The following is a 14,510-nucleotide window of genomic DNA, read 5'->3' as shown; positions in this document are numbered from 1 at the left end:
GTGTTGGAGCATTGCTTGCTGGTGGAGGACACTGCCACCGACACAGACACTGGAACTGGTACTGGAATCCTATCCCCTGGTACATTTCCAGGAATAAATCAGTGACATTCACAACGAGCTTCTTATACTACATATTACATTGTACTGAATAAGTAGGGCAGAGAAGAAACACACCTTAGGTACTTAAGACCTATATGGGGCTTGTGGAGCGTAACTCATAAAAAAGACAATTTCAAAATAAAACTGTAAAAGAAACAGGATACAGGAGGGAGCACGAAGAAATGGTTACAGAGAATAATATTCTTCTAGGAAGAAGGTATGAAGTAGAACAAGAAAAATTAAAGCAATTGTAAAGGACAATTCAGAGGAAAGGATGGATCGTAAGTATGGCAGAAAACCAAACTAGTTTCTAAATGAAGTTTTTGCCTCACTCTATAATCACAGTGGGGGCAAAATTCCCAGTAATTTTCTCTTTTTTACCTGCTGATGATAATTCATAGCCCAAATATATAATCAGCAGAGTTTACTGTGATAAAAGATCGCTTAGGACAACGAACTATTAAGTAATACTCATTATAGCACTGACCCTATCCTTAGAAAAAGCAGTAACTGAATAATTGTGCATTTATGACTCGGCTGATCACAACAAAAATAGCAACAAGAACAGCAGCTGACATTCATTAAGAGTTTGCAATTTCTCAGTCACTATTCAGAGCACTGAACATGTCTTAATTGAGTTAACCCTTACAACAGTACCTACCTGTTATCTCCACTTTATACAGTAACTGAAGCCCTTTCAACATGGCCACAGAGCTAGGAAGCGGCAGAATGGGCGGTCTGCCTCCAGAGCCTGTGCCCCGACTGCCACACGAAACTCGGATTATGTGTTTACTCCACCTTTTCCTTTCCTCTCCTAGATGGCATGCATCTCAGAAATAACAAAAGGGCACGATGCACAGGAGAAAAGTGATAAAGCAGTTCATCACTTACCGTTGGGGAAAGCTAATACACTGACGATGAGGAAGAAGAAGACAACAGAGAGGATACCCCTCCAGATGTTGTCTTCCGGGACCGAGTCATCCCTGAGAAGAGAAAAAGAACACTGAGTATTCATCTTCAGATCCAAACCTGGAAGGAGTCAGAGTTTCATGTTATAAAAACCAGTGTGTGGCAGGGATGGGGGGATTGCTAAGTTTATTTTGCTGAGGAAAGTTGTTACATACATTACTCACTAATCACTATCATTTCCTAAAATCATGCAATCTCACAATAAAGTCCAGTTCTTACAAAAAAGGCAACTGGCAGCCTTACAGACCAACACACACTCTGCTCAGGCAAACATTTGAGAATCACTGTGTTTAAAAAAAAAATACCCAGGATGTCAAAAGGTAAGGTTTATTTTGAAGAAATGCCTTTTGGTTTCAAGAATAACTAAAAATGACCTCATGATATGGTCTGTGGCAAAGAAATTTTTCAGGAATCAGAAAGAAAACATAAGATTATAAGGCGGTAGGACACAATGCAATGAAATTATATCATCGATCTCGAAAGTGGGCAACTGGCATTCTAAGGGATGAGTGAAAAGGGGACTGATGTGGAGTAAAATGGAGGCACCAGCAAAAAAAAAAAAGATGTTAAAAGAAAAATCAAGAGAAAACAGAACATTTATAATCAAAACATAAGACAAAGAATTATAAAGGGAAGAAGTGAGCTTCACCCTATCACACCTGGTCATTTCTACTTTATCACTGTATTCACCTCCTCCACAGCGCAACGGAAATGATTCCATCTGATGGTTTATATGTTGTCTTCTCTGCAGAAAGTAAACTTCTGAAGGCAGGGAATTATTCACTGTACCCTCGGAGCCTGGCACATAGTAGGCCCTCAAGCAGATATTCGCAGACTAATTATTGATAAGGAAGAAAAATGTATTGGGTAAAATCAAGTAAAAATCCCCAAATGCAAATTTTCTTAACATTGATAAGGAAAAGAAAAATTAGGTTTTGACAGTTTACATTTTTAAAAAAGGGTCTAGTTACATATTGGGAACTCAAGAGAAGCAAACAAAAGCAGGAAAAGAAAAATAGAAGACTGTAAGATTTTCTGAATTATTGACAATTACTAAGAAGCTTGGGAAAGGGAAGTTAAGTGTTTGCTTTAAAAACATGAGGATGAGCTCTTGCTAGTGTGGCTCAGTGGATTGAGTGCCAGACTGCAAACCAAAGGGTCACTGGTTCAATTCCCAGTCAGGGCACATGCCTGGGTTGTGGGCCAGGTCTCCAGTTGGGGGCATGTGAGAGGCAAGCAAGACCAATGTTTCTCTCACACTTTGATGTTTCTTTGCCCCTGGTTCTCTCTTTCTTCCCCTTCTCTCTAAAAAATAAATAAGTAAATCTTAAAAAATAGAAAAGTAAAAATATGAAGATGAGTAGACAGAAAAAGAGATGAAAAGAGGGAAAGAAGATATTTTAGAGATACTGAGACATAGCAATAAATTTTAAAATAATTACAAAAACCTTAGTTTATACGGAAAAGGACTGCAATGAAAAAAACTTTCAAAATACAAATAACAATATTACATTAAGACTAAACATTAATAAAGGAAAGAAATGTCAAATTTCTTTTTCTTAGAAGAAAACCAAGCTAGCATAAAGAAAATTCAGAACATCAGAATACATAAAGAGGTGTGGAACAAAACAATACTGAATTACATAATTAGAGACTAGGCCCTGGGATATTGTTTTAAAAACAGAAGTTAATTAGTCCTGGCTGGTGTGGGTCAGTGGATTGAGTGCAGGCCTGCAAACCAAAGGGTTGCCAGTTGGATTCCCAGTCAGGGCACATGCCTGGATTTGCAGGCCAGGTCCCCAGTAAGGGGCACGAGAGGCAACCACACATTGATGTTTCTCTCCCTCTCTTTCTCATTCCCTTCCCCTCTCTCTAAAAATAAATAAATAAAACCTTTTAAAATACCAGAAGTTAATTAGATATCAACTTCTCTTTAGACTAAGTTTCTGCACTCATTTAAATAATTTCCAGAATGACAGAATTGAACCTAAGGCACTAAAATAAGAAATTGTATCATAAATGTTTCTAAGATCTTTATATGGCCAAACAGCACTAACACCGAAACTGGACACATGCTTGACTGTTGACTTCATGTAGATCTGATTACAGAACCCAACTACAGAATCGGAGAGACTTCCTCCGGCAGCAAAATGCAATCCTGTATTAATGGCCACTGTAACGATTTAACATCTGCCCAGATGATATGCACAGCCCTAAGACTGCCCGCCTGATAAGAATGCCACCAGATAATTACCAGGGGACTTGTGAGGCCCTCTGGCTTAAGCAGGGAAGCCAATTTCCAGGAACAGCAGCTTTTACTAGAGAATGGCCACACACAGGGAGGGGACACAACAGTCTCCTCACTCAGACCATCATCCCACTGCTGATACTGGTGATGGTGAACACAGTGAGAAGAGCTGCTCTTCATCAAGTATCTCCTGTGTGACAGGCACTGAACGGCAGTCTATAAACGTCATCTCTCATTGTCACAACCCATTTGCAGAACAAGGTATCAATAGAGATTTCCCAGAGTTAATCGTGAGAAGCAACTTGGCTGCAAAGGCCACAAGGCCACATCAGTAACTCTAGAAAACCCAATCAATTTACAAACGTGGTAATGAAGGCTCAGAAAGGTTACATAACTTGCCCAAGGTTGTGTAGGTAAGAAACTGAAGAGCCAGCATTTGAAACCAGGCCTGTTAGACTCTGATGAGGATGGTCATCATGACAAGCTGCCTCCTGAAAACACTACATCATCCTGAACCAGTGTGACTCATGTCATTGGTTCCTATCAGAATGGCACACAATTTGTCAGTCACAAAACAAAAGCAAGGCTGAAATCAATACTGCTGCCTGGGAAAAGAAAGTCAAGTCTATAACTCACACTTTATTCATTCACAGAATAAAGTAAAAAAAAACAAACAAAAAAAATTTCTAGAAGAAATGATGGTAACATTTTTAAAAACCAAAATACAAGACTCTCAGAGATGAGAAGACCTTTCTAAAGTAGGACACAGCCCTGACTGGTGTGGCTCAGTGGGTTGAGCATTGTCCCACAAACCAAAAGGTTGCCAGTTCAATTCTCAGTCAGGGCACGTGCCTGGGTTGTGGGCCAGGCTCCCAGTTGGGGGTGTGTGAGAACAATCAAAGTCTCTCTCCCTCTCTTCTCCTCTAAAAATAAATAAATCCTTTAAAAAATATTCCATAAAACTCAGAAGTTACAAAGAAAAACTACACTTGCATAGCAAAGAAATCAGTAAAGAAAATATGATAAACTAAGAATAAAACATTCCCAACTCAGATCAAGGCTAAATGTTAACTTTCCTAGTATTGAAAGAGCCCCCCCCCAATCAATTACAAGAAAGAACAACAACAACTGAATAAAGAAAAACAAATGGAGAAATTGGCAAAGGACATGAAGAGACAGTTGGGCGTGGGAAATCTGATGGCTCAGGGAAGTGCCACGATGCTCAGCCTCGCTAGTGGGAAGAGATGGGCAAACAACAGAGAGAACATCTACCATCCATGTTACAGACAAAGATAAGAATTTAACAACTTAGCTAGTAGGATATGAAGAAACACCAACAGACACTCTTGCGTGTTGCGGGTGGCAGTATAAACTAAAACTACCTCCATGGAAGGCAATTTGGCAACATGTTAAATTTGTACGTGCATATACACCTGTGACTCAACAATTCCATGTGTGGGAATTCACCCCACAAATATACCACCATTTGTGCAAAAATGACATGTGTACAAGGTTGCTCAGCGGGGTGTTACGTGTATTAGCACAAGGTTAGAAACAGGCTAAATGTTCACCGAAAGGGGACCAATGATGGTCCCATCCCATGATGGAATACCAGGAGCCACAAGAAGAATGAAGACACTTATAGGAATCAACTGATGCAGAATAATTTAAGAGATATCCTGAATAAAGCGAGTATGGAACAGTGGGGATAGTAAGCACTATTTGTATAAAAAAGGGTGTGTGTGTGTGTATGTATGTATACAGCTTGTAGCTTTGCTTATAGCTGCAAAGAATGTCCCTGGAACTCTCCCCAAGAGACAGTGACCATGGTTTTCTCTAAGGAGGGGGAAAGGGGCTTTCCAACACCTTCCCTTTGGTGTATCCGGGATGTCAAGCAATGTGGACACGCTATTCTTTTTTTAAAAAGCCAATTAAAATTTTAATTAAATAAATGGCTAGAGTAACTTAGTAAATCAGTCTCTACTTAAAATTACCTACTAGTCAAAATACCTGAAAACAAAATCAATATTAAATTTATAAGAACTTGGAAACAGTGATAAATATAGTTATACAACCAATGAAATGGTAATTCTGTAAATTCTGAGTAATTTTATTGGAAAGAGAAGACCCAATGGATGGCCCAGTTTTGGGGGGGGGGGAAGAAAGTCAATAAACAACCCAAATAAAATAGCAGTGGTTCTGAAAAGTTGGCAGTTTTATATTTGTCTAGTTAGGGAAAACATGTGTCAAAGATGGACAGCAAGGTCATTCGATCAACTGAAAGTATACAGAACAGGCAGGGCAAACTTCTGCGATCAAAGATCGGTGGGCGGCGGGTGAGGTTAAGGAGAAACTGAGTCCTATCACACACAGCCCAGCTTCACACCCTGAGTTTCTCGAGTGGTGACAGTACGCCCACAGTCCCTTACGAAGAGGTGGGTGCCTAGAAAGAACTGAATGCATGACTCATGAGGCTGTCCAGTCCTCCAGACCCCCAAACTCCCGACAACGTGACCACACAGGGGCTATTCTCCATGGCCTGGTGGGAGTTGATTCTCTCTGAACTCTCAACAAGCCAGAGACATAACTGTACCCTGGGGAATACAGCAATTTCCCAGAGTTAATCATGCAGAGCAGCTTGGCTACCAAGGCCACAAGACCACATCGGTGACTCCAGAAAACCCGATTGGGGATAAGAACTAGTTAGCTCTAAACATCCACCACATCTGTGCCTCACCCAGGATGCCAGCTGCTTTGCATGTCAGTTCTCTCTATCTTCATATCACTCTAAGAGGGGGGAATAATCACAGTCTGCATTTTCCTGATGGGGCCCGGCTCTGAAGCTCAAGCTTTTTCACCCTTGAGGGGGGGCTTGGGGCCAAAATGCCTGGGCTGGAATTCTGGCTTCAACACTCATCAGCCTGTGTGACCTTGGGCAGATTAACCAACCTCTCTGTGCCCTGGCTTCCACCTCACCCACCACCCCTCCTCCACCCCATAAGTCAAGGACAGAAAGAGTTCTAGCTCACAGGGTGGTGAGGATAAAAGAGCAACACACATACGGTATTTACATCAGAGCCTGACACAGAGCAAGTGTCAGTTGTTATTAGTCCACAATGTTTGAATGTCCTTCATTTATATCCACTTGCTCCCCCATGTGGCTAATACCTATCACTGGGGAAGGCATTATGCGGTGGGCGGGGGAGGGAGGGAAGGAGGGAGAGTGTTTGCCGAGAAGACAAAAATGAACAGACATGGTCCTTGTTCTTGAAAGAATCACAATCAAAAGGGACAATAAGACATAAAAGTAAATTATCTTAGCTTACTTTAGCCAGAGAGAAAAGTTTTGTTGTGTTTTTTTATTTGCTGGAACTGCCTCTAATGAACCTGATACCCCACCTCCCAAAAGACTACACCACTGTTCACATGGGAGGTCCTGCTCATGGGGCTGTTACTGCTCCTAAAGGCGTTCTGAGGGGGTGATCAGGTTCCTACTTCCCAGGGAAGATCAGAACTTTCAATCAGGGCTGCCCAATGCCCCCCCTCAACTGCTCCTGGCCTCAGGAGTCCCATTCCACTAAGACATTTTGCTTTACAGCAACAAAAGACAAAAGGACTCAGGCTTTCCATGGTGATGCTGTGACAACTCCCTGACTTCTCAATTCCTGGGTGTCCTGCAGCTCCCAAGAACTGTCTCAGTGTCTGTCAGTCTCTGGTACTCTGAACTTTGCAAAGAACTTTCCCAACTGGCATTTTATTCAACAGTACAGGGGTGGGAGTGGGGATTACCTTTACTTGAAGAACGAGGGAGGCGTTACACAGTTCCACACGGAGACGGAGTGGAGGTAGGAGCCAGGACTTCTGGAATGCTGGCTCTAGGTCAAGACTGCTACATTCACCAATATGATACAAACACACACTTCCTTTTCTTCTCTCTGCTAAAATTAGAAGGTGCTCCAGAAGAATGCTGGGTAGCCCTGACCACATACAGTGAAAATACAAATGGACAGATGACAATAAAATTGTAATTTAAGCTCCAGACGGCACAGGTCCTATCTTATACCTCGGAAGCACCTCTGGTACCCAGCACAATGCTGGGCACACAGCAGGCGTTCTCAATACAGTGGGATGCCAGAAAGGGCAGGGCGCTATGGCTGAGTGGGCCCAGGAACTCAGGTAGCACACAGATGAATCACAGCCTGAGTCCACAGGGACTCAGGGGTCCAGTGACAGTGACTTTCCTGTCCTAGTGTTCAGTGACCAAGCAAATATTCAAACACCTCAACTTCTGTCCAACCACTCTTTCAACCAGCACAGGGAACTACCCAGGGAAGAAAGACTGTCCTAGAAGCAGGAAATGTATAAACAAAGTTTTTAAAAAGTTTGCACTCAGAGAAAGTTTTGGACTCAGATTCTGTATCAGTTTCATTTCTGACTACAGGCAGTGGGTGAGATTTCAGGAAATCACAGTAAACTCTACTCACATAGTCTCTAGACTCAGCTGTGCCCCAGGGTTGGGCAGACAAGAGGGCCCAACCTTCATCTTGACTCCTAAGGCTGCTAGGCTGGTTATCACCCCCACCCCTTGACTTCCCATGACCTCCTTCCCTTCCTTTCCCTTTAATATGAGTCCCTGAAACTGAGAAACATAGGTAGGGTCATGTTTATGAGGCTAGACACTGTTTAAGGATCCTGTCTCTCACTGGAAAACTTAGTCCTAGGTTACAACCTAGACAGATGTTAACTACCTTTGGTTTTATCTCTGAACATTTACTTGACTTTATACAAAATCGTGATCCTTGCCAAGAATTATAGCTAACATGCTAACTAAAGGAGTAGAATAATATTTTTTTAAGTTCTTATTGGCTGTATTTCTTGGATTTGATTAATTCAGCATTTATTGGGTGCGTATCCTAGAAGATTAAGATATTTGGTCTGTAGTAACTGATACAGAAACAAATGTTATGAGAGATACAATAATAAAAGGTGTTTGGAAGTATATAAATATTTCTTCCTCTGTTTCCTGGAACAATCAAAACAGGTGTCTGAGAGGGGGACCACCCAGGTGGGCTGTGAAGGATCCCATGGGCTGTCAGGCAGGCGGGAGGCACAGGAAGGTGCTCTCTGGATGGAGAGGTGCCAACCTGGCACTGGGTGTGGGGCTGGCGCACTGCACTGTCTGGGCCTGCTGTGTGTGCCGTGCACAGGCGGGGCCAGGCCAACACTGGAAACAGACCTGCTCTATAATGAAAGACCTTAGGGTCCAGCTAGCACTTCCCAGTGATAGAGATCCAGGGAAAGGCTATAAGCAGGGGGCAGATAGGATCACCATTTTGCCTTTAAAAGGTCCCTTTAAAGGTCATGGGGACAGCCCTGGGGAGAACGGACTGGATGGAGATGGAGTGAAAGCCTGGGGGCATGTTGTCCCAAAGGGCTGGGGGTTTGCTGAGCTATAAGGCTGGGTATGGGGAAGAGGAGAGCTCTGAAAGCTACGAAGGCCTAGTTGGACCTGGTGAAGGTAAACTAGATGAGCTCTGTGATGGCAGGGACCTCTGCTGGGTGGAACACAGACTGCTGAACTGCTGAAAGGACTTCCACCAGATGCTCAGGAAGCAGTGCGGCTGACTGGACAAGCCCTGGCTTCTGGATTCACTGAGACCGAAAAACTGCTAATTTCCCTACAGAAATCTGGGGCTACAGGGATTACATCACAAGACAAACTATATTATACTTTATAACAGAATTACACCTAAAATGCAAAACACCAGGCAGCACTTTCAAGGCATGTAAACTTTCTGGGGTAAGACGTCACCTAAACCAAATAAATACTTGAAGTCACCCAGGTGCCTATCACTACAGAAGATGCCAAAGAAATATATGACATGTTTTCGTCTTCAATAAATTTTGCCAGAAATAAATATAAGAAAGGATATAAAGTGTGCTTATGTAAATTCAATTAAAAAAATATGATTCAAACAGGAAGTGGGGAGGAGAAGTGTTGAGGTCACTGTTAACTGGACCTCTTTAGAGGGTGCCACTGAACACAGCAGTGTGCTCTGTTCGCCTCCAGGGCTGGTTTAACTGCAGTGCACAGCCCCTGTGGACTGTCACTTAACAGAGCTGGTTTTGGGGAACAAGGACAGGCAGGCCTTCCGTTATGGGGAGAGAAAGAACACGATGTACGCGAAGGAAACAGGACCGAGATGACTGAATCAGCAGTATTGGGAGACATTTTCTAATGGGATCCATGTGGTCTAAAAGGAGACGAGCAGAAAGGCTGGCAGGCACCCACAAGGGGAGTGACACAGAAGTGGAGCTGTCCTGATGACACGACACAAAGCCAGGGCTCCAAAGCCACTAAGGGAAATGAAGTAAAAGTCATTACTGGCAAGCAAACAAAAATAAATAAACCCAAGATGTCCATTTCCCTGCTTTGTCCATCTCCTTAATTCCATGTCAAGGAGAAACCCGGCCTGGACAGGCTGAGATCACCAGGGCACAGCAAGCTGCAGGAAGGCGATCTCTTCTAGGTGAGCGACAATGTCTGTTGGGCAAGGGCTACTAGAGAGGCTGGTTCCACTGTTTCATTGCCAAGTGCCTCTGAAAGAGAGGAGGGCTGCTGTGAATGTGATTTAGCAGATTTGGGTGTTTTCAAATCGAAAGCCTGAGTGTTTGAAACCAAGGCCATTCCGCATGGACTAGTTTACCAACCTCTGTAAGCAGAGTAAATATGAGGTACTCCGGGAATTATTAGGCTCTGAGCTTAAGACAAAGGTTCTCCTTGCCCCACTTTGGCTGAACAAACTTATAAAACATATACCAAAGCATTTCACTTATAGAAATCCTTACTTTAAAAGGTAGCAAATCGAGCCTCTTCAAATCTTGGGGAGAATGATTCAATAGCATCTGGTTTTACTTTTAACGACAGTGATAGGAACAGGACATTTACATGCTATGATTCAACAGTGAGTTGGCCTAGTTGCTATTTAACAAAAGAACTACTTGACAAATCCAAACTTGTCTCAGACTTCTGTGTGAGGTACCTAATCTGTCACAATCCTGAATTACTGCTATGCCTCTAGAGCATGTGACAAGTCCCAGGCACTATTGCTCACGCACTGGGAACGTGACACCCTGAAAGTATTCTATCTGCTATTGGCTTAGATTACTAGTCTTCGAAAAACCAGCTTTGGGACGTATTTTTAAAGTTTTACTGAAAGAACTGCACTGAACTGCCACCCAACTGAAATTCTGTTAAAAAGTAAGTATCAGGTACTGGAGAGAATCATTACAAAAGACCACAGAGCAAGAAATCATTAGTTTCATTTAAGAAGTTATTACTTTCAATCTTTTATTTTGAGCAGTATAAAAAATGTAGTTAAAAGTGCAAAGTGAAAATGTGCACAACTCGATTTCTGTAGTGCAGTAAAACAGGCGCTGTGGGCCGCGCACAGGGAGAAGCACTTGGCTGCTCCGGTGAGCACAGCCGTTCTTTATCTTCGTCTCCCGGTCTCTAACGGGATGATACCATTTTCTCATGTTACCGACTCCAGCGTTGTGCTGTCACCCACGAGTTGCGATCTCTCCACTTTCCTCTATCACAAGGTTCATAAAGGGATCAAATCCCCACAATGTTCCTTGGACACATCTGCTACCATTTAATTTCAATGACAACTTCTTGTCTAAAAATTATTTTTTATCTCAGGAGGGTGCACTTTGCTCATGATGTCTACTCAGCGAGCTCCAAGATTCAAAGACACCTCCTAACAAGTGCTTGTAATTTGTAAGGAGGAAGATAGAGCTATCACTGTAAAATATCACTTCAAAGTGTTACAAATCATTATAAAACAGAAGTAAGAAATAATGATTATTTACTGGATTAATAATGGTGCTTATGATTTTACATATGGTGAAATTTATTATTAATTAGCTCTTCAGTGTGTAATTTCTGTCTCTTTATGAGATTAGTGGAAGAAATAATATTATCATTTCTGAAAAAGGCCATAGTTTGAAATCCAGGTTATGCCTTTTGTATTACTTTTGACAAGCTGTTGAAACTCATATTTATTTCTTATAGTCTCACTGCTGCTACTTACCACATGTTTTGACAGAATATACTGTAGAAGAATATGACTTCCTGTATTAGAAAAGAGAGACCTATTCTGAAGGGGTCTAAAACAACATTAAAGAAAAAAGGTAGAAGCAAACTGCTCATTCTTATTTCTCATTATTTAAAATAAAATATGACTGCCTTCCTAATGTCCAAAGAAACTCCTGCACTAATCCCATTATTGCCAACCCACACCTGAGATGATGTTAAACCAAAGTTAATTCAAAACAGGCCTGCGGGTTATCCAAGCAAAGCAACGTTCAATGCCTTTCTCCCTTTTCTCAGTTATAGGCCACACTACAACTTCAATCAAAAACAAATACAAGTTAGAAGGTGTTCGCATACAATGAAGTGATATACTGATACCAGCTAATGTTTACTGAGCGCTTACTATTTGCACTGAGCTAAACACAAATTACCAATAAGTAAATAAGTAAAGTGAAACTCATGACAGAAAACCCTGTGAGGAAATAGCAGATATTTTCATTTTACATACAGATAAGGAAACTGAAGCTTAGTAAAATTGAGTGACCATGAAGCTTAACGAAGTTGTAAAATCAGAGGACATGATGAAGTATTTAAGGATAACCATAATTAGGGACAAGACTGATTTCTCTCCGAAGCTATAAATGTGTTCTCGGTTGGACACTGTGCAAAGGTCTGCACAGCACAGCATAGCAGAAGACTACAGTAATAGCAGCTATATTCTCCAACATTAAGAGTAAGTAACTGTTATATATGCTTGGAGGGGTGTCCAATTTTTTTGGCATATCTGAGCCACAGGAGAAGAAGAAGAGTTGTCTTGGGCAACACATTAAATACATTGCAATACTTAATCTCACAAAAAAATCTCATAATGTTTTAAGTAAATTTACAATTTTGAGTTGGGCTGCATTCATAGCCATCCTGGGCTACACGTGGCACACGGGGCCATGGGTTGGACACACCTGCTTATAGCTTTAAGTAGATTCATGCCAATAGATAAACAGGAAACAAAAACCAACAGTCAAATGAATTATGGAGGTAAGGAATAAGTGTAATGTAGGAGAATATTACCAGTTCTATGAAAATCTGAAAAACCGCAATGATTCCCAAAGGAGGTACCATTGGCACTTGTGTGCATGTGCACACGCACACGTACGCACACAGCCATATGGACAGGACAATTCGTCTTTTTTGTATGGTGCTATCCCACGTGTTATAATACACCTAGCACTCTTAACGCTCATCCACTAAATACCAGAAATTCCCCCCAACACTTGTGATCACTGAGTATACTCTTGCACATTTTCTGCTGACCTGGACTGAGAACCATTGACTGTTGGATGAAAATGTTGGGAGAGAAGTAACTGATACTAACCACGCATCATGCATCAAATACTCTGCTAAGCTCACTCACACAAATTCATTCATTCTTCATAACTCTGTATGAGTTCAGTATACATGTCATCCGCATTTCACAGGTGTGGATCCTGGGGCTTAGAGAAAGGGTAAGTAACTTCACAGAGAATACACAAATAGTTTTGAAACCAACTCTCTGGCTCCAAAACCACATTTCTCTGGGTTGGCCTTTTAAGCCATAATGGTGTGGTAGGCATACCTTTTCTTTCTTTAAGGAGATTCATTCAGAAAACATAAATCCTTTGAAAATGGGACCCATGGGTTGTGTGTCATTATGAACCAGGGATGAATTAGTTCCCTGGGATGGGTTTGGGAGGCCACATGTTCAGTGACAAAGAGGTGTAAGATGGGGGTGTCAAGGGTTGGGCAGGGGGCTAGCTCCTACGCTATATATATTAGAAGGTGTATATATTAGAAGTGCTTTGAGAGTGTGTGCGTTTTCAGGGGGAAAGCGAGTTGTGCTATATTGGGTGAGGTTTATGACTTTAACACTTCCTTAGCGTTTACTATGCACCAAGCATTGTTACAACTGCTTCACAATATCTCATTTCAGCAAGTATGTTAGGTGATTAAGGATGCATTACGTCTATGTAGCAATGTACACGAGAGATGACGGGTACTGGCCGTGCTAGGAAGAGAAAGGTCCACTACCATACATGTGTCCACAGTTTGTGTTGTAGAGAAGGTCGTGTTTGATTTGAGGCTGGGGGGAGGGTTATGCTAACTGATTTGTGTGCAGTGCATACGGGAGATGTAGTGCACCTCATAAGTGTATTTTTTACATGGGGGAGTCGTGCCAAATACTGGAGGAGTTCCATGGCAAAGGGTTTGGGTTGTGGTCTGGGCCTGGTGTGTGGTGACGCTGTGGACTGTGGTATTTTCAGTCTGTACTGGTAGGCTCTGAAACTGGTGCATACGAGATGATTCATGCGATGCGTTGGGTAGAAACACAGACGGGAGAGGAGGGGGCCGGTGTCGTGATGTGAATAGGAAGCGATGCGGAGTGCGGCAGGAGAGGGGGCATTCGAGCTAGATGCCCCGCGAGTGTTTCGAGCTAGCACGAGGCGCCGTAAGGGGAGAGGTAGTATAGACAGGGGGTTGGGGCTGGAGGGTAGGGGCAAACGCAGGTACAGAGGGACTGCAAGGGAAGGGTGTTCTGCTAGTCACCGGGCAGATGAGGAGCTACGTGGGCGGCGGGTCTGCGAGTGCCAGTGTAAGCGAGGAGAGCCAGCCCGCTTCCTCACGCGAAGCCAGCCCGGGCCATGCTCCCCTACACCGCTTCCCGTTCACCCCTTCCCATGGCCCAAGGGCGCGCCCCCCGCGAGGCCGGGCCCTCCTCACCTGGTGAAGGCAAAGTACATGAGGCTGACGATGGTGAAGCTGAGCAGAGTGATGGTGTGTGGCCGGTAGAAGAAGTCGATGGTGATGTCTTCCACTTGCTGCTCGTTGATCATCCGGAAATGCATCTTGTAGTTCACATCATCTTTGCTCAGGGTCCTGCTCCCCACGCAGGACGCCATAGCCCGCCTCCCCGTCCTGCGGCGGCGGCGGTCCCGGCCCGTGAAGGCTGGGACCGCGGAGATGACGAGCCGCAGCGAGCGGGAGGCCGGACAACCGGACCGACTCAGTCTCCGAGTGAAAGCTGAGAGCCGAAAGGAGGACAGGCGCGGGAGGGCGGGGTCG

General features: G+C 43.2%; 1 protein-coding gene across 1 annotated transcript in view; it reads right to left on the bottom strand.

Annotated features, from left to right (window-relative positions):
* PTDSS1 (phosphatidylserine synthase 1) overlaps positions 1-14,498 on the bottom strand; it is a 66,521-nt gene extending 52,023 nt beyond the window's left edge. The window contains exons 1-2 of the mRNA XM_037048239.1: positions 14,169-14,498; positions 991-1,082 (exon numbers count right to left, since the gene is read on the bottom strand). Coding sequence (XP_036904134.1) covers positions 991-1,082; positions 14,169-14,347 — 271 coding nt within the window. The 5' untranslated portion in view covers positions 14,348-14,498. The remainder of the gene's footprint in view (positions 1-990; positions 1,083-14,168) is intronic.
* Between the last annotated feature and the right edge of the window lie 12 nt (positions 14,499-14,510).

The sequence above is a fragment of the Sturnira hondurensis genome, unplaced genomic scaffold (assembly GCF_014824575.4).
Source record: "Sturnira hondurensis isolate 20B ecotype Veracruz unplaced genomic scaffold, ASM1482457v3 Scaffold0006413, whole genome shotgun sequence".
NCBI classification, from domain to species: domain Eukaryota; kingdom Metazoa; phylum Chordata; class Mammalia; order Chiroptera; family Phyllostomidae; genus Sturnira; species Sturnira hondurensis.
The sequence above is the reverse complement of the archived record's forward strand: the minus strand, read 5'-3'. Positions and strand labels throughout refer to the sequence as shown.